Source organism: Lagopus muta, chromosome 1 (assembly GCF_023343835.1).
Source record: "Lagopus muta isolate bLagMut1 chromosome 1, bLagMut1 primary, whole genome shotgun sequence".
NCBI classification, from domain to species: Eukaryota; Metazoa; Chordata; class Aves; order Galliformes; family Phasianidae; genus Lagopus; species Lagopus muta.
Genome location: NC_064433.1, coordinates 105,185,235 through 105,206,185, shown reverse-complemented (window position 1 = coordinate 105,206,185; position 20,951 = coordinate 105,185,235). Strand labels below are relative to the sequence as shown.

Sequence of the window (20,951 nt, the reverse complement as noted above, 5' to 3'; positions counted from 1 at the left end):
GGTCACTCAGTTAGTTACACAAGCACATTTATCACGGCGTGGGCTGTAGAACTTGATCACTACCAGGAGTGGGATGATTGGTTCTTGGCTTTGTTTTTGAAAAGCTCTGACACAAAGAAGGGTCTGAGGCAGCCCAGCCCAGGTCATCCTGCCAGGGGAAAGCTTATGACAAGACAGTGGCTCAGTCTGTGACTGCGGTGGTTCAGGGCACCGGAGCCCTCAGGGAGCTTCCCTCTCCTCTCACTCCAGCCACCGACATCACTGCCAGCCCCCTCGGGCAACGGGAAGAGGACGCTAGGGGGCCTGCCGTGGCCCGGGGGCAGCCCTTAGGAACACACCATTTGGGGCAGCCTGGGGCTGGCTGTGCTGGGCTAGGGGGAGCAGGAGGCATCTGAAACCTGCGGCTCTGGCTTCCCAGTGTTGGGTAATGGAGGCTGTGCCAGCAGATTGCTGAGTGCCTTCCAGCCTGGCAGGAGAGGGGCTTGCTCTATGGAGCAACAAGGGTGCTGTGAAGAGGTTCTTGGTTTGTGTGGAGCTGGCTTGTAGAGTTCCAATTGCAAAGGTCGTTTTATGAAGTAATAGAATCATAGAATCGTAGAATCGCTCAGGTTGGAGAAGACCTTAAAGATCATCGAGTCCAACCACGACCCAACCATCCTACCCTAACTCTAACAGCCCTCTGCTGAATCATGTCCCTGAGAACCACATCCAATGGTTTTTAAACACATCCAGGGATGGTGACTCAACCACCTCCCTGGGGAGCCTGTTCCAGTGCTTTACAACCCTTTCTGTAAAGAAGTTTTTCCTGATATCCAACCTAAACTTATCCTGGCTCAACTTGAAGCCATTTCTCCTCGTCCTGTCTCCTGTCACCAGTGAGAAGAGACCAGGCTTGGGGAAAGTGCGTACAAGAATGAGAAAGGCCTCAACCGTCCATTGAGTCTCCGAAGCCTACAGCCCTTCAGCTCAGCAAGGCAGCAATCAGGTGCTGCCAGGAAGAACAGATATAGGACACAGTGGTACTTGCAGGACAGACAGCAACGTGCTTTCCTTTCTGACAGAAGGGATATTTTAAAAAGCCATTGACCTTGTCTGCAAGACGTTTTCGCCTGCTGTGTTCATTGCTGCTGGATGAGAGTTTCGAAGCCGTGCCAAGGGTGTACGTAGCCGTGTATCTCCAGTGGAAATGAAGGGAGTACGTCCATCTGGCATTTGTTTCTTTTAAAGTTTCATCCGCTGATCTTTTCCTCGCTTCTCCGTCTGGGAGAATGTCTGTCACCCACTCTGCCACCGTGTGGGGCACTCGAGCAATACAGCTCCAGGGGAGGGCAGCGAGGACCAGGACACATTGTCAGGGATAGCAGGGGAGGGGAATTCAAGAAGAAAAGGCTCGGAGATATAACTGAGACAAGATGGATTATTTCAGGGCTCTCGGCAATTGCAAGTCTCAAAATACAAATAATAATAATAAAAGTTATTAACTTAGCTTTCCTATAAGAGTCTTTTCTAACTGGTTCCAAGCCTGGAAGAAAGGTGAACAATATTCAGTGTCATACATCTGGGCTTGAGGCTTGCAATTATGGCCCATTCTGAGAGAAATTCTGACCTTTCCAGACAGATGGGCTAGCTGTGTACAGATCAGACAGCCAGGATGACTATCAGCAGACAGATCCATAAAAGCTTATGGGGAATAAATTTCAAGAAGTCATGATCAAAACTGTCAGGAGCCATAAATGCATCCAGATGGGGAATAGCTCAGAAGAACTTCCCATTGCCACATCAGAGACCTGGAAGCTTGGAAAATGTTGAAAGTTGACTGTAATATGAGGTTCAAAGCTAATATGCTGGGTTGTCTGCAGTGTTGTATTATGGCTGTAATCTCAACAATGCATCAGGCGCCCTGGCTGGCTGATATGAAGTCTTCTACTCCAGAGGCAGGCTGATTCTTAGTCCTCAACAATATGCAGAATATTAGTACTCATTTCTTGCCTCCTGTTCTTTCATATCCAAACTTTTGGAGTGCCAAATGCTTAGTCATGCTTCATCTGTGAGAAGGCTTGAGCTCTGTGACAGCATGTTTCCAGTCACATCTCATGAGCTACTCCCAAGATTTATGTTTTTTTTCAGTAGAATCAAAGCTGATCCGAAGACCATAAGATGGTACTAGACAACAAACTGGATTGTTCAGAAGTATTTCCTTGACTCACTGGTATTTTGTCTTCTACACACTTGGCTGTCCATCTCCTGTGTGGCCCTGAGGGAACTAGCAGGCTCTCGGTCCTGTCTCAGCTGTGCTGCAGCTGTGCTCATCTCTAGCCATGCTGCTGGCCCTGCCTGGAAGAACCCTGGCCTTAGCTCATTCCACACCTTGCTGGGGTTGTTGGTCAACACTGCAGCAGCTGTGGCTCTGCCCACTGCTTTCAGACACTTCAGGATGGCACTCATGAGTGAAGCCAATGCCTGTGCTGTGGTCATCCTTTTCTCCCAGCTCTCCAGTCCATAAGGATCAGCTGGCCCTTCCAGCTCCTTGATAGATACCCTGAATAACAAAATCACAACTAAGATTAAAAAATCTGTCAAGAAGCAAATTAATGAGAGGCATTTGAGTCAAAGGGTACAATCTTTTTTAGTATGGATATGTGTTTTTTTGTTGGAAATAGACCACAATTAGCATTCATGGGCTCTGCTGAGAGATGTGGGAAAGGTCAAGGGCTCACCAGATACAGAATCTAAATGGTTCTTAACTTAAGCTTGCCTTTCTGGGACAGAGTAACAGTCCAAGCAAGGGAAGTTTCTACTGTGGGTTTGCTCATTTTCAGAGTCATCAAGCATCAACTTTCACAAGGGCTGACATTTAATTTAAAATAAGATTTGTGAAATAATAAGTGTATAGGACTGCAGAGTGAGAATCTTGACCTTGTAACAAAAGAAAGTTGTGATCTTAATGCAACATGGTTTTGGCTGGTTTGAATGGTAAATAATTAATACTCAAGTATCCTGGATGAAATGCTAATATTTATTTGGTGCAGTCAAAAGTGCTGTGAGGGTAGCTTGTAACATTCAGAGAAACCTAAATAGAGCAGATACTCTGAGATCTTTCCGATCAGTTTCTTAAAGAGCTTTGCCTCTGCCATTTGATTTGAAGGCATATGCCCAAAGCTAACACTCAGTGCTGTTTCTGATAATCATTGGGCTAAGGAAAGGCAGGACCTGCAGGACCTACACAGATGGATGCTCTGTTTTTTTGTCATGTTTAACTTTTAATACTAATCAGTTCTGAATATACACCTGTGTAATTTTGCATGAAAGAGAGTGTAGGTTCATTGCTTTGATCTAGGCCTTGGAAAAGAATCTTTACAGTAAAGTATGAGTGCATTTTTTCAAGTCTATGTATTTTCACAGGAGAGAATACCTACTGCATACTGAAATTCCTTCTCTTTCTCACTTAGACATGCCTGTCTTCAAGATTTGGTAAACAAGGTATTGCAGAATTATTAATGCATTTATCTTCATTGGTCTCCTGGGAGTTTGATAGGCATGAGCCATAATTTTAAGCGCTGTGAGTTCAGACAGCTGCGTAATAGCTAGGAACAACTCTCGCTACTGGCCAGAGCCATACACAGTGCAGGCCTGGGCAGCTCCTTCACTGGTAAGTTCCAGAAGTGCTGAGGTTTCTACATGGAAATACTGCTGACCCGAGCCATTCGTACAACAGTGAAAATGGCCCCTGGCTGTGCAGTCCTATTTGCAGATGTGTTGTCTGGAATTATTCTGTCATTTGACAACTGTCAACCTTGCTTTACCGTGTGTCCAGAAAGAAAGAACAATCGTCTCACCACTTCACGGGAATGCAAAAAAAGAGAGTAGTACTCCATTGACTTCTGGTAGAGAAGAGGTAGAGAAGAGATAAATGAAAAGAACCGATGGGCAGGTCTGAGACGTGTTTATTTTGTATGTGATATTTTATTATGTTTGGGAGGTATTTCTGGTAAAAGGAGGAGCATAATTAACTGGAAGAATGTTTGTAGCTGTAACCAAGGATAGTCTGGGCCAAGGAGCTACACTTTGGTGTCCCTGGGGTGAGCTGGTCAGCCTCACCTGGGCAATTGCTTCCAGAATTGGAATGCAAAAGTTATAGCCTCAAAAAAAAAAAAAAAAAAAAAAAAAAAGAACCCAAAGAACAGCAAACCAAAACCAAAATGGGAGAGAGGCAAATTGGAAAAGGCTTTGATTAAAAGTTTTTCTTTAAAGGGTAATATAGAGCAGAAATCATTTTTGTCTTCTCCAAAGCAAGAGATGAGGACAGGGTGAAGGATTCCCTGAATGTACAGGGATGAGGGTAATCCAGCATGTTGCACACAGTCTAGCTGATGAGCTGTAAAAACAGAAATTGCTAGCAATGCTAGCTTGGAAAATGAGGGTTGTTAAGAGGGAATAGTAATGGAGCCTACAGCCTTAATAAGACTTTACTGCTCAGCAAGGTTTGACAAACCCTAACTGGAAGTAGGATGTTACTACAGGGGATTGGGAAGAAAGTGACCATCCTCTGAGAGCTGAGCTAGCGAGCTTCAACAAAAAAGAAGACTGAAATAGTAACAGTAATATACCGGGAGTTAAATATAATCCCTTATACTGTTCATCTACCTTTTCTGCCATTAATAAAACATTTTGCATTATGTCAACTGAGTCACAGTTGCAAGTGAAGAAAATTTGCTTGCTGAGCACCAGAAAGGTTAGGTTTTATTTTCCCAAGCTTCTGAATGGGCATCTGAGTTTAGAAGTGACCCCTGGCATTTGAACTCAGCCCTTGTTGCCAGTCAAGTTCTAACTGAAATGTTATACAAATAAATGAATTTTATTCAGCCTTTCCCTGCCCAGTACCTCAAACGGCAGCTTCAGCTCCTAATTTACATCCAGGCATTGTGGGATCTTGTCAAAACAATTTACTAGTTTCTTTCTTGTGGTTTCCTTAGCCGAAAGCGTAGCCAAAACCTGTCTATGCTCAACTCTGACCACTCGCCCAAGCTTTAGTTTCAGGAAACTGCCAACAAACAAGAGTCAGTATCATGCTGAAACATTGGCTTAAGTGAGACAGCCGCAAGTGACTGATGAAAGGCTGACAGAATAGCCACTGAAACAATTTGGAGAGAGATGAGTCCAGATGTGATATACTATTTACTTAGACTCAGTCTTGTAAATGAATTCCGGATGAGGAGATTTGGGGCAGAGTGATTTCTTCAGGATTAAGCTAAGAACTAAGGAGTGTTTTTCCTCAAGAAGGACTGGGTCATGTGCATCTTTCCAGGTTGGCTTAGTATTCTTCTTTTCTCACAAAGTCCAACCTTTTACCTAACAATGTACTTTCAACACATTTTATGTGTTTGGAAAAGAAGAACAGGTCTGTAGTGATGACACCAAAGAAGAGAGCTGTGCTTCATCCCCTGCACTACTTTCCACTCTTTCTTTTTACCTGGAGAATCTCACTTGGATTCCCAGCATAACCTAAGTGAACAGCCGAGAGAAGAAAGCTGCCACTTATGAAGCAGAGAATCCCCATTAGACAGTGGGCATATGGAGTTAGGTACATACATAGAATCATAGAATCAAAAGGGTTGGAAGGGACTGCTGGGGATCATCTAGTCTAACCCCCTGCTAAAGCAGTTTTCCTAGAATAGGTCACACATCAAAGCATCTAGATGAAGCTTTTTTTATTCTTCTTTTGAATATTTCCAGAGAAGGATACTCCACCACCTCTCTGAGCAGCCTGTTCCAGTGCTCCGTCACCCTCAGAGCAAAGAAGGATTTTCTTGTGTTTGTATGGAGCTTCCTTTGTTCCAGTTTGTTCTTGTTGGCCCTTGTCAATGGGCACTGCTGAAAACTGCTTAGCCCTGTCCACTTGAAACCCACTCTAGCTTTATAAGCATTGATAAGATCCCCCCCTTCTCAGTCCACTGTTTTCCAGACTGAACAGTCCCAGATCTCTCAGCCTTTCTGCACAAGTGAGATGCTCCAGGCTCCTCATCATCTTTGTGGCCCTCCTCTGGACTCTCTTCAGTAGTTCCCTATCTTTCTTGAACGGGGGAGCCCAGAACAGGATACAGTACTCCAGATGTGGCCTCACTGGACAGAGCGGAGGGGGAGAATCACTTCCCTTGACTTACTGGTCATGTTCTTTTTAATGCACCGCATACACTAACATACCCAATACACTGTATTGCAGTGGGCAGTGCAGCTCTGTGCCAGGAATGAAATACAGGCTTTTGCCCAGTCAAATAACAATGCTCACTCCAAGCTTCTTCTCTCTCCTTAGTGTGGTTCTGGGACTATTTTTCCTCGTATTGCATTGTCTGGATGCTGACGAAATATAGCCCAGGGTGCACTTTTAAGATCAGATACTATTCTGCTACTGCAAATGCCCCTTGTAGCCTTTCTTCTGGCTTCAGACACCTCTGACACACAGGAGGAAGGCTCTTGGCTCTCCATCCCCGCAAGCAGAGGCAAGCTTTTGAACCAGTGGTGTATCACTCTTGTTCCACCTTTGGCTACCAGTGGTTCTGTGACTTAGCCCTGCTTCTGACAACAAGGCTGTCATCCGGAACCATCCTTCTGGTTCATCCAGATCCGTGATCTCATTCCATTCTCACATTTTGATTTAGTCCCCAGGAACATATGACTGAGTCTGCAGGCTTTGCTATTTATCTAGCTCCTTACTGTTTGCTGTGCTGACAGCTGGCGTCACTGATGTGTTGGAAATCTTGGCTTCCGAAGTAGTGCTCCCAATTCTTTTCCGCACCTTGACAATGAGAACTGAAGAGCTCATCTCCATGCTGCTGTTAGCAGTGGCTGTTCTCATTCCCAAAGTTTGCATACATGCTTGAGATTCTCCTGTTCAAGCAGTGGTAACACCCAGTTAATGTTTTTGCCAAGGCAGATAAAAGGCTTCTGACATTGGGGACTCTATTACTTGAGTGGCATAAAGCAAACCATGGAGAACAAAAGAAGACACATCACCAAATATTGAAATGCAGATTGCTAAAGTGGAATGGGATGTGGAATTTGTTCTCTGGGTAGTGAGGAAAGATAAGTATTTATAAGGCTGGAGATGAGATGGTTTGTTCAGCCAGAGAAAAAAAGCCAAGCTTTATTGAAGGGCATTCATTATACAGGCTAAGGCACCCAGAAGATCCTGTTTGACCACAGTGGCAACCGATGTGTTGGCTAATATTCTTATCACTGTGGTTACTTCAAATAGCTTTTAGCAGCTGCTGCTCCAGCTGTTGGAAGCTTTGAAAAAACAAAGCTTCCAACAGGTAAGGTCTGCTTCAGTGCAGCATCCCCATGCTGTCTGGCTGTACGTCTCATTAGACACCAGCCTCCTGTCGTGGGTTGGCTGGAAGGATGAGTTCACAGATGTAACTAAAGACAATACAGACGTGTTTGCATTGTGCAAGGGATAACAAGAAACACAGTAAGATATTCTTAGGTGCAGTTAACTCTCACAGCCCTAACAAAGAAGCTGGCTTGCCAATAAAGCTGCTTTCATTTTAATAAACCCTTTTCGTTGATTAATAATATGTATTTTAATCATTTAATTATTTTCAATATTTTAATAATATAATTATCTAATTACCTTTACTCTAAAATATCACTTAATAATTCATTTCTATTTTGTGTCTCAAAGCCCTGTGCTTTACAGCAGACCTTGCCATCAAACTGAATTCAACTGTAGTTGAAGTTGTAGTCTGTAGTTTCACTAAATGCAAGGCTACCTTTTGGGGTAAACATATGTAAGAAGGGCATCTGGGTGTGAACCCAGCCAGACTGTAGATATGTAGGTACTGTTTTACACGTGCCATTTAAGATCATAACACTTCTTTCTTTTTTTCTCACAAACCAAGTTCAAAGGCAGATATCATTGGATGCCGTTGTAGATGATGAACAAGAAAGGATCCTGACATTATTATCAGTGTTTGACAAGGCACAAAAAAGTGCTGGTCCAGCAGCAGACCCTAAAATCAGTGGAATCAAAGGTAAATGCCAGAAAGTGTTTTCTCAAAAAGAGATTTGCATATCTGCTGCTGGTTTTGCAAAGATTTTATATATCTGATTCTGTGTCTGCCTTCCCCTACATAAGAATCCTGTAATAAAAAGGGTCAGGGACCTTTTTGAATGGGGTAAGGGTCTTTTGCATTTATTTGATTGCTGTTTTAAGTGTATTTTTCTAAGGAAAGGATATGACTGAGTAAAGAGACAGACTGTATGTTTGTCTGTGTGTCTGTCTGTGTGTTGTAGAAGGACTTTGGGGAAAGAGGAGGTGGAACAAGGAACATGAAGGAAGCTTCAGTCCTACACGTATTCTCTAGCAAAATATTTTGATTCTAAGGAATCAATTTCCTTATGAAAGGAAATGTTTACACTGATATGTTTCAAAGACTCCCCACCAGAAAGTCTTACAAGCATGCAAGCATTCAGTCTGTTGCAGATGCTTCTCTACGATGAAATTCAAAATGGAAGAGAAGAGCAAACTATAAAAAACTTACTGCAAGCTGTATGTCATTGTAGATGGGTTTTGTGTCATTTTAATGACACCTCTTATGTTAGTTCCGTATGTTTTACTTGTAATACAACTTGCCGTATCATTCAATGCTAGTGACACAGCATGACTCAAATACTGAAGAGAGAATAATATCTGCAGGGCAGAGGTCACATTTTAACATGACTAGAAGCAAAAATCCACCCAGGGAGGTGGAGGGTTTTAAACAAGAGACAAAGCCGCAAGCCACAGTATTTCCATTGACATCTATTTGGATCAGTCATCTTTTGCTTTTTTATCTTAGAGAATTAGAGATTATATTTAGAGATTCAATAATTTCTCTTACTGACACTTGTAAGTCATGTTCTAGTTTCAGAAGGTGAATGCTTTGTAGCTTGATTCATGTATGCCATGGTGTCATGCTACAAATTACTGTTTCCTCAATCCATTCTGGTTTGTCGGATCTACCCTCTGCCTGGTTCAGATGTTAAGCATGGGTTCCACTTCAACCATAAGCTTTGTGTGAATCCAATCAATATCTGTTCATAGTCCTCTCATAAAAATTTTCAACAAAGTAACAAGGAACACTTTTCAACTTAAGATTGGGCAAGGGGGAATGGTTTTAAACTGAGACAGAGGAGGTTTAGGTTAGGTATTAGGAGGAAGTTTTTCACACAGAGGGTGGTGAGGCACTGGAACAGGTTGCCCAAGGAGGCTGTGGATGCCCCATCCCTGGAGGCATTCAAGGCCAGGCTGGATGTGGCTCTGGGCAGCCTGGAGTGGTGGTTGGCCACCCTGCACACAGCAGGGGGTTGAAACTGGACAATCATTGTGATCCTTTTCAACCCAGGCCATTCTGTGATTCTATGATTATCAAATTGAATCAGATCTGACTTTACATTAATGAAGAACTGCACATTAATGAAGAACTGCACATCTCCTCATGTACTTATAACAAAGTCACTCTCAGGAAAGTTCTCCCCTGCCTGGTTGTGAAGTGTAAGAGACCTAATTTCATTAGTTTGCCTCATGTGTCCTTGGACAAGAAACATTGTCTTTGTGCCCCTTTCAGTTCTGTGGGTATGAGATGAGCTTAACAGCCTTCCATTGTGACAAGGGTTCATGATCCCTTTTTATGCACACTGAGAACGCTTCAGCCCTGCCTGAAGCCACGCTTGGGCAGAATCTCCTGAATCTTCTTAAAGTAGGGTTCAAGCACAGCAGGAGATGTTTACCTCACTTACTAAGCACACTGTAGGGCCAGTGAACTTGTGGTTCCTCTGTGTTTCTGTAGGAGCCAAGGCAACTAATGGGCATCATGAGTCTGCAGGAATATGGGCAACAGCTGTAGCTGCTCTCAACTCTGCAGCAGACACAGTGGAAGTCCTGATTAGGAATTGCCACCCAACCAGCTGTGTTTCAGCAGACTGACAGTTTTATCAGTTCTCTGATGCAGTTATCTGAGTGTGCTTTTGCTACTGCATTTCTTAAGGCATGTACTTGATCTGGAATGAGATAGTTGAAGGAGGGAGGGAGGAGGTGGGGAGAGATCTATGGTTTAGTTCAAATTACATCCACAGTGATCTGAGGTTTTTCAGAGGAGATTTTGCTAACGCCAGCAGAGAAGTCACCTTTAGGAGGATGCCTATGGATGTAGTGGTAGTACTTTCCATCCACACAAGATACTGCAGTCAGTATTCTTACTGCATGGACACATCCTTGTCATCTTGCGGGCCATTAGCTCAGGCATCTTTAGGCAGAGAGGCTTGTAACACTCTTACCTGCTACAGCATGGTTACATATGAGGCATGCAGAGCTTGTACACTGTGTCTGAGCAGTGGGATGCATAGCATCCTTCATACAACATGTGCAAGGTCAAACTCCTTGCAATCTTTCCTGTGAGCATAGCATAAGAGGCAAAAAAGTAGCAGAGTTTTCATCATCAGGAAAAGCTTTTCTTCACTTAGTGAAGAGAACTGAGTGGTTTGGTACAGGTCCTAATGGTTTGAAAAGAAAAGACAACGACAAATTAGATGAAAGCAACTGTATCTTTCAGCAGAAGATACACTTTTGGTTTATAGGTTGTGTTACTTTTTAGTCTTGAGTTGAAATACCAAGGTTTGGTATTCTGTTCTCTTTGCTTTTCTTCCCTTCTCCAGCACTTCTATCTCTTATTTTTCCCCTTTCATCGCTGAAAATAAGTAAATAAATAAATAAATGGGAATGATAAAGAGAAGAAACCCAAGAAAAACAATTGCCTTCAGCTTTCAAAAGAAATGTTTATTTTGATTTCAGTTCATTGGTTTAATCTAAAAGTTGGACAAATTTCAGATTTTGAAACAAAACTCTGATTTCCATCAGTTCATTTCCAGACGAGATTTTTCTGTTTGCATTTTGCTAGTCAATAAAAACTTCATCAGCAAGAGTCAGATTTAGGTCTTCAGGAGTCCAAAATCTTCGCTTCTTTGCAGTTCAGAGATGAAGGGAAACGGAGTGCTGATCTGAGCCATCACTTAGGGAATCCACAAGGTTGCGTTACCCCATAGCTCAGAAGCAGGACATAAGTCTGGCCTTCTGTCTCATAAGAAAACTAAGGGTAGCTCAGGAATATGGTGCCATCTAGTACTGCTGACTAGAGAATGTAGTAGAGAGCCATGAGGCAAATCTCTGCTCTTCCATCTCTGTCAGCTATCCAGAATAGTTCACCAGGAAATTCAGTTTTTAGGGCAGCATATCCCATGTGTGATCAGTAAAGTCACGGTGAGTGTTCTTTGAGTAGCTTTGAAGGGTCCACAGGGAGCATCTGTGAGGCCAAGAGTGACTGAGCAACAGCAGCACTCGTGGTGGCCACTTTAGAGGAAAGTTTACTTATAAAGTCAAGGCTCAGCCTAGTCAAGGCTCTACCATGTTTTTGATAGCTTTTGTTGATTTGACCTTTTGGGGGTCATGCCTCACCTCACCACTTGATTACTGGTTCTTGACAGCTTAGAAATAACCAGCGGGTGTGGCTTTTAAACTAAACTTCAACCAGCTGTAAGGAGCTCATGGGATTTAGATATTTGCTTATACTCAAACAAATAGCATGTTGATACCGACGATGGATACCAACTTGCTTTCATGAGGTTTCATTTTTCAGTGCTTTGAAGCTATTTCAAAAATGAAATGCATTGGGGGAAATATGTTACAGTTAATTACCATGTATTTGATTTTATTCCAGCATGCTTTTGGAATTACTGCATTGAGCACAAGTAGTATTTAACCTTCAAGTTGATGGGTCATTCTGAAGACTATCTGAGATACTGAAGCTGACAAAAAAAGTCTTCAAACCCAAAGAACTTTCTACACAGGTGACAGAAGAAAAAATAATTCACATTCTGAGCAGATATTCTTTGAATATAGTAGATGTTTAAAGGGGAAATACAGACATTGGTATTTAAAACGATAACAATAAAAACAAATTTTATACAAGCAACGTTACAGAGAAGACTTCTTGTGCTCGTAAGCATTTGGAAATCAGTAGCTCTGTCTGCACAGGCATGCCTTAAAATAATTGAACATAATCTCTGCTTTTACATGGGGTCAAGCACTGCAAATCTGTATCTAGGTATTACACCTTGTCAAGGCTGCTCCGTCAGGTGGTGATATAATTAACAACACAACTTGCTTTCTCTCTCCCTTTATATCATATTATTTGTAAATTTAAAAGTATTTCCATGGTCTTTTAAAAATAGAGCAACTCAAAGGTGGACAACAGCTTTTCCTTAAACAGGGGGTGGAATTAGACATTCAAAACGTAATAGGTATGGCTCCACACACAGCAGGACTATGCAAGCAATTTAGCTCTTCCTATCCTAGGCAAATGAAGTAACTGCAGTTTGCTGACACACTGGGTCATTTCTACAACTTCTCTACGCACATCTCTTCCCTGTGTTGCTTGAAATATGCAAATATCAACCAAAATTTGATGATTTAGATAGCAACATTTGTGGAGACAGCATCCCATTGTGGAGAGCTGGAGCCACAAACTTCTGCATGGGTATGAGCAGTAAGGGAACCATCAAAACCTCCTCTTTCCCAGACCACACTGTTAAAACATGGCCAGTCCCCAGCAGAGGGAATGTGCTTTGTGCTAGGTGGCCCCAAGGTCAGGGATTACGCACTGACCCTTTGTATTTTTATTCAGCAGTAAGGAGCACAGTCTGTGTGCATTGCTTCCCAGATCCAACTGCAGGTTTGAGACACCATTCCTCCAAAACAAACCAAAGTTGGGTTAAATCTTGCCTGCTGAAATCCAGGCCACTGCTGCAAAGCATCTCTGCCAGGAAATTACTATGGAAATAAAGACAGAACACTGCTCAAATTACTTATGGATTTGTATATTTTCTATTTAAATTTGTAAGGCATGTGAAAAGAGTATACAGACTTTTATTTTATATATTATTATATATTCAGGTACCTATTTGAAAATACAAAGTAACAGTTAGTAAGGAATGAAGAGTGACTGCTCAGCTATCAACCCCAGTGTGTAACCTCACAACAGAGGCTGTAAGGGAAAGGTGTTGTGCCTGTTTTCTCTGCAGAGAAGCTAGAGAAACTAAAATTGCGTGTTTAACATTGCTTACAAATAATCATGCTAGGACATTTGCAAAAGAACTGTGTAGTGTGTAAGAGGAAGCCACAGACACCATACACCCAACACCTACTATTACCCTAAGTAATGCATTGTTAGAAAGCAAGCCTATGTTTAACTCAGGCAAAGATGAATGGCTATTCTGTATCAGTCTTTGTATGGATGTAGGTGCTACAAAAGCTATTTTTAGCTGTTTCCATGTCTATTTTGTACATACAGGCAAAACACATCAGAAGGAAACTTCCAGGTGACCCTATGACTAAACCACTGCACCCTCTGCTCCTAGGTGCTTGCTGAGGACCTGCTCAGCAAAAAACAGCCATGGATGTGACTTTTCAGAGCTGACACCTCTCCAACAGCATGTTCCATGAAGCCCAGAGAATATCTGTTAGTAGTACCGTGAACACAGGGTCATGCCAGCCTGGAGAGGTTCATCTCATCCATCCCCCAGGCAGGAGCTATGCCTCTGTTGTCCTCCATGGGACAACGCCTGGACATTTGGAAAGCTCTCAGCAAAGAAGTCCTTGTGACTGCTTGGGAAAATGCAAACCCTGCAACTAAATCCAGAAAGGGAAGCATAAAAGGACTACTGCTTTCTTAAACCCTCCTCTTTGCTTTCCAAAACCAAATGGGAGTCACAAAAGGATGACAGAGGGATCCTGCACCAGTAGCAGGGGGCAGATGTTCACCCATTTATTGAGTCTGCAGCAACAACCATGCCTCAGCCTCCTCCCTTGTCAGATACTTGTTAACAAATAATCCACGGGACAGTGACAGTCTGCATTCCTCTCTTTGTCTGAAGGAAGCTGGATGGGTTATGCAGCCCTGACAGAGGAGAAGGCGGGATCTTTCTAATTACTTTCTTTCATACCAAAGACAGTTCATGCAACGTGAAGACAAGTTGTACTTCACTGACCTGCCCTGCAGGTCTCTAGCACAGAGGAGAGGGCTTCTGGGAAGCCAGGTGTGGTCCCACCTCCAGTCTGGCTTCTCTCCTGGATTAACCAGGGTACTGCATGCGTGCCAACTGTTGGCATGGGGCCGCCGAGGCCTGGGGAGAAGCAAGCAGAAACCTTCCCGGGAACTGCGAAATTTGGCAACAGCTGTGAAACACAGATCAGAGGCAGCAGTAATGACAGGTTACATGTGTGTTAGGAACAGGGCTATTTCTTTGCTAAATTCAGTCATTTAGCGTGTCGCTAGTCTGTAATATTGCTATAATTGCGTGACCTATGCTGGTTCTCTAACTTCAGCAAAAGCCTGAGTACTGACTGATGCTTTTAACTTGGAGTGCATAACACACATTCCTGTGTGTGTACATCTGTACAGACACAGATGCACATACATCATTTAAGAACAAGCAAACAGTGCTACACGCTTATTACAAAAGAAGGATTGGCCAATAACAGAAGTTAAAATTGCACTGCAGAATGTGTGCTGGCTTTTTTTTTTTGTTTCCATATTGGCTGGTGCCCATAAAATCTCAGAAGTATAAAAGAAGGGAAACATCTTCCATTTACTTCATTCTCTTTGCAACATCCAAATATGCATACTCGATTTCTTGATCAGCAGGACAAGTGTTTGTAAATTCATCTCTTGCATATGCATTATTCAAGTATCTTGAAATCCCCGTCATTTCAGGTGGGAAATCAAAATTTCTGTATTTCTTTGCAACAACCTTTTTATAAAGAAAATAAAAGAAAAATTGTATTACACATACAGAATCATAGAATCACAACATGGCTTGGGTTGGAAGGGACCCCAAGGATCATCAAGCTCCACCCCCCCTGCTGCAGGGAGGGCAATTAACCTCCATATCTAATACTAGACAAGGTTGCCAACGGCCCCATCCAACCTGGTCTTGAACACCTCCAGGGATGGGGCATCCACAGCCTCTCTGGGCAGCCTGTGCCAGCACCTCACCACTCTCTCTGTGAAGAATTTCCCCCTGACATCCAACCTAAATCTTCCCTCCTTAAAGCCATTTCCCCTTGTCCTGCCATTATCTATCCTTGTAAAGAGTTGACTCCCCTTCTGTTTGTAGTCTCCCTTTAGGTAGTGAAAGGCTGCACTGAGGTCACCCTGAAGCCTTCTCTTCTCCAGGCTGAAGAAGCCCAGGGATATGGATTAAAGGTGAGAGAGATGGTCAAATTTCAGCAATTGCTGCTTTCTTCATTTAGCAAGAGCAAGATCATTTAATCTTATCGGTCTGTGGCACTTTGCATGTGAAATGCAAATAGAAATATTTCTCTACAGCACTGAATATAGTATCCATTTAATATTTGTGAGAGGCGTAGAGAAAGTAGTCAAATAGTAGTCCAAATATGAAACCAGATATTCCAGCTCCAGCTGTTAATGTGAAGATCTGACTAGCTGTGCTGCACTGAAATGGCCTTGTGCGTTAGCACTCCTTGTCCATACACAGCTACTGTGTGGCTTCAAAAAAGACAGACTTCCTCTGCCTTTTAGAAAAGAGGACAAGAGCTCTTTAGAAAAGAGCTTCTAGGCTGCCCTTCTCTTCAGGAGGCTGAAAAGCAAATGCAAACCTTAATTATGTGGAGCTTTGGTAGGAGGTTGCAATCTGCTAAGGTGAGCTCATCTCCATCCAGGAATTTCCGGCAGGACACAGTGATCTCCTCAGTGCTATAAGCATCAATTTCATCAGGCAAGGGGCTATTTAAATAGTTGTCCAGCTTCCTCAGGGCTTTAAGCAAAGATTTTTCCAGATCTAGGTTAAGACAATAAAAAGATCATTCAAGCCTGTACCAAGGTCTCTCTGACACCAAGCAGAAAGGCGCCTACTGCATCCTGTCTCCTGGCACCAGCCCAGCTCGCAGATACCCAGCCATGCTAACTCCTGCAATTCCTTTATCCAAAGCTTAAAATGTAATGCTGGGATAAAAGCTCTAAGTAGCTAAAGGGGGTTCTGAGAAAAACCAAACTGGGTCTGTGTTACCAGAAACTGCAGGGCTCAGCAAGGGTTGGCTGGGGTGTTCACAGGGGATGGAGCTGGTGTGCAACGGTGGAGATGGAGCTGTAGGACACAGGAGTTGCATGACTAACTTATATCAGGACAGGTAGAAGGATCGTAGCACCTACTTTCATTAGCATCTTTTCTTGGGTTCTTTATGAATGCAGAGAATTTTGCAAACACATCATTTCCTGCAGAGTTAGACTCAGGGTGCTTCGGTGCAAGTTTGGGATACCTGAGGAGTTGAAAGAATCAAAAAATTATGGATTAGCCTTTACTTTCACCTTCACTGATTACTTCATATATATATCACTGAAACTGAAGTGTTACAATATATGGCTACTCAGGGCTTTCAAAGAGAACCATCCTAAGCGAAAAACCAGTTTCTAAGTGTGAATTTCACCTCTTACCCAAACCACCTGGCTCACCTCCTGCTCCTGGGGCAGATGGGAAATGACTGTGCTGCAACCATTGCCTGAGCAACCCAGTGCCTCTTCCAGGCTGTCTTATGTTGGAAGTGAGGCTGAGTAGAGCCGTGAGGAGGAGCAAAGGGAAAGTCCCCACTAGCACCAACTGCTGCTCCTCCAGCCTCCTCGCCTGTCCTGCACATGCACGAACAAGCTCAGAGTGGCCAGGCCAGTCACTGCTGCTGCCACAGGCAGGGAGGAGGAAAAAGTAGCTGCTCACATAGCGGCTCGCATAGCTCGAGTCAAGTTTGGCTGCTTGAATGGGCAGCTGCTGTCCTGGGAAGGAAAAGGTGCCTGCATGGGGGAATGACACCACTGGCAGAGGATGTGGGGAGAGGTGAGGATTGCTCCTGGGATGAGAAGGACAGGTCTGAAACCCAGCCTGCAGCACACACAGAGAGTATCCTACCTAGACACGCAAAATAAGCTGCAATGGTCTGTGCCCCAGCACTCCTGCAGTGTGGCAGGTTTCCACTGTTGCTTCTTTCTACTACCTGTTCCCTGAATTATTTGTACAATGTGAGGAGGGAAACCTCAAATAAACACAAGCAAGAGGTCAGGTTTCTGCAGTGGTATGCAGGTTTCTGCATATACTTGTTGCAGGAGGGTGGATTTCATGTCTTGAAAATGATTGTAGTGGTGCAACTATGAGCTTGAGGTGAAGGCAAAGGCAGTGAGAAGAGCACAGCCAGCAATCAGGGCTACCCTAGGATACATGCCACACACTGTCAGGCCTCCCCAGTTTGCAATCAGGTTGGAGGCACTGCTCCCAGACACCTTCTCACAACTTGGGTTATAAGCAGGAAGAAAGGACAGCAATGCTGTACCGGGGCGGTGCTAGCTTTTCTTCCAAGAACTCCTCAATCTTATTGACATCAGTTTTGACTTCACCATCAAACGTCATGAAGGGTGGGTTCGTCCCTGGGGCCAGGTTCTGCAGGTCAGCAGGTTTTCTAGAGGGAGAAAAGAGGCTGGGTTAATCACAGTGGGGACCACTCTTTCATCTCCGACAACTTATTGCAATGATCTGCTTCAACTGCACAATAGCAGGCTACATCTCTTGCAAAAGCACAATGCACCAAGCTTCCTCATGCTGGTGGTGTCAGAATTATCTAGCTCCTCTCTGAATGCACCCTGAAACGCTACAATTTCAGGCTTGTGTTACAGAGACCTACTGGAAAACAGATTAAAATCTCAAATGTTTCAAAGAAGTTGGTCCACCTCATACCAGTGAACCTGAAAGAGGCACCAGGCGCACAGCCTGTTAGCACAGTGTCAACTTGCAGTGTAAGTAATGTGCACTAACCTGCGTGCATGCATTTCAAATCAAAGAGACTCATTCTTTTAAATCACCATCATGGTAAAGTTGTTCTAAAAATGAGAACTCCTATTATGATCTCACCTTTTCAAGTCCACAGTTGTGACATTAAATATGACACCCTTCAGCCATAGGATCATAAAGAGACGTTGCGAGAACGGGCAATTTCCAATACTTTCCCCATCACTGCCAGCCTACAATTACAAAAAAAAAAAATAATAATAAATTTGCATACATGTGAGATAGCAAATTTTGATAGCAAATGTAATAGATATGCAGAGTCCAGACCAGCTGTAAGTACACAGAGTGTGTTACTCATCCCTAACACATATTTTCATGCAGAATTTCTTTATATCCTTCTCTGAACATGCACATGGATATGATGAAGAATTCTGTCATCTCAGAGATGTATTTTTTCATTAAAATGCATAATGAATATTACCGTAAGTTAGAAAACAAAATTGAAATCACAGCAGTCCTTCCAGAGGAAATAGTCTCCACCTCATTTGTCTTTATGAGCATAAATCTACCTGAGTCACCGCAAGATTAAAACAAGCCTAAATCAGTTTATGATCATAGGAAACAAGAAGAGAAAGATTTACCGGCATAAATCGAAATGTAATGTCTAAGGCACTTAAGGGAATAAACAGAATAAATCAAAAAATTAAAGGGTTTTCAACTAAACAGTCGTGGGGGCCCCAGAGGAGGAAGGAAGCTGCCAAGCGGCTGAGCACACCGGTCTCCATGCTTTGCTGAACCGGAGCCTAACGAAGCACAAATATCGCATACCTCTGGCTAATGGCTGGGGGAAAGGCACAGGATCAGGGACAACATGTGGGTTTCCATCTTAATGGAACTTGGCCCTGGCCAAGGCATGTAACTGTGCCTCTCATGGTGGTCTTGTTCTGAGCAAACAGAAGGCACAGCTCAGCATGGCTGTGCAGCTCTGTTGGATTTTGCGCCCCGCTGCAAGAGTTCAGAGGCCTAGTTTTCAAGCCTGCCACACCATTCTCCTGAAGAGCAGTTTAAGAACTTTGCTTATGTGTAAGGGTACAGAAATAAAAACCCAAGCGTGTCATTTACTTACTTAACAGTTCATGAATGTTTGTGGACTACATAAGACAAAACAACATACAGTAATGAAATTAGTTCTGCTTGTTCCATCACCCTCCTCAGTGCCGTCAGATGGATCTCAAATAAGCTCTCCACCAATGTTCATGGCTGCTGGGTTGCCTGAAGCTCCTTCACCTGTACTAATAGCTCCATGGATGGAAACAAGCACCTGGCCTCAAGCAGGCACAATGCCACAATGCACAGGCCATGGTTCCCTATGTCAGTGGGGAGGATCCTCCTCCAAACACTGCTGCTTTCTGCTAAGGTATCATGCCAACAATAGGCTTTCTTGGTGAGAAAAAACATGATAGCCTACTGCCTCATTTAGCATTTCAGCATTTTAGAGATGCTAAGAATAGCTGAGCTGCTGTGTTAAATAGGAGCTGTTTTCTAAGTGGTAAAAATGAAAGCTGTTGTGGTTTTGCTCTTACTTGGAGCACTGCTTTCCAGCACTGTACAACTTATTTGATCAAAAACTACTGTGTACTTCTTAAGAACGAGACTACACCTGCTGCTAGCATGTGCTTAAAAAAACCCTAAATCTACACCATCTTACCTCACCCTGTCTCTCACATCATGTTTCACCTAGCCACTTCTCCTAGGTAACAGAGATGGGACAAGAAGGAATGGCCTTGAGTTGTGCCAGGTTGGATATTAGGAACCATTTCTTCTCAGTAAGAGCGGTGAGGCAGTGGCACAGGCTGCCCAGGGAGGTGGTGGAATCACTGTCCCTGGAGGTGTTCAAGAGCCGTGTGGATGTGGCACTGAGGGACAGTTCCTACAAATGATATGGTATTTTTATTCAGCCTTGGATAGGAAAAAATAAATCATCTCATCAGGGTTCATGTAATTTTCAGAGAACTTTCCAGACAAGAGCTATGTGATCAAGACTGACAGCAGGCTGACTTTTTGATTGGTTACTGTTTTCTGCTGGCCACTGAATACTGAATTTCTGTCTCCCTCTAACTTTGCTGGAGGTAAGGAAATGAGGTTGTTGCTCTGTGTTGTCCCCCATGGTGTCAGCAAATTTCAGGGAGCCCCAGCCTGCTTTTCTGGGGATCCCTAATGGTGGAACCAGAGATGAAGGCCCAGACAGATGAGTTACCGTGACAAATGCAGATATGAAGCAGACAGAGTCCCAGTTTGTCATTAACCAGAGCAACAGAAAGGCCACTTAGAAAGCTGACAGACTGGTAGCCACGGATATGTTACAGAAGCAACCTCCTGTTTTTATCTGAGTGCAAACTTGTTAACTTCATGCCTGTGTGGGAGGAAAATTTACTACAGCACTACCATTTTTCTATTTCACTATGGATAAAACAGCAAACAGTCAGTTTCTTAGCCTTCGACCTTAAGTCTTTCAGCCTGCTAGCAACCTATAACAAAAACAAAAATCATTTGAACATTTCAGAATTGAATGAAATGGGACAACTGACAACTCTACCCACTGCCACAGCTGGAGGTGTGTACCTCTGCGTTTGTTTCAGTTCTGCAGAGCTGGAGGCAAGTGACAGAAAAACTACAAAAGCCCACACAATAGCACAAGCAGTGATGAAATCTTTCCCTGCTATAGCAGTGATGGGCAGTCTGAAATGACTGAAAGACCCTGAACACTGAATCTGATTTGAAGTTTGACACCATTCTGGCCTGGCATCTCAAAGATACAACAATTTCTTATAACCTCAGGTGAAAGCCTAGAACATTAATATTTTGGCCTACCGAGGAAGCCAGGGTGAATACAGCTAGCTGAAATGACTTCAGATACGTCAGCTTGTATTTTGGCCCCTGGGAGACACCTCTGTTCATCGAATCCAGTGAGCCGCAACTCGTAATGGACAAAAAAGCACCAGCGACACATGCCAAAGGCATTTGTTCAAGCTCCAAACAGGGGGTTGGCCACGTTGACTCAAAAATCACGA

The 20,951-nt window shown here is 43.5% G+C and overlaps 1 protein-coding gene across 1 annotated transcript in view; it reads right to left on the bottom strand.

The window, feature by feature from the left end:
* Positions 1-10,797: 10,797 nt before the first annotated feature.
* Positions 10,798-20,951, bottom strand: part of CLIC6 (chloride intracellular channel 6) — a 30,535-nt gene continuing 20,381 nt past the window's right edge. The window contains exons 2-6 of the mRNA XM_048959804.1: positions 18,004-18,113; positions 17,429-17,554; positions 16,263-16,369; positions 15,710-15,891; positions 10,798-14,841 (exon numbers count right to left, since the gene is read on the bottom strand). Coding sequence (XP_048815761.1) covers positions 14,680-14,841; positions 15,710-15,891; positions 16,263-16,369; positions 17,429-17,554; positions 18,004-18,113 — 687 coding nt within the window. The 3' untranslated portion in view covers positions 10,798-14,679. The remainder of the gene's footprint in view (positions 14,842-15,709; positions 15,892-16,262; positions 16,370-17,428; positions 17,555-18,003; positions 18,114-20,951) is intronic.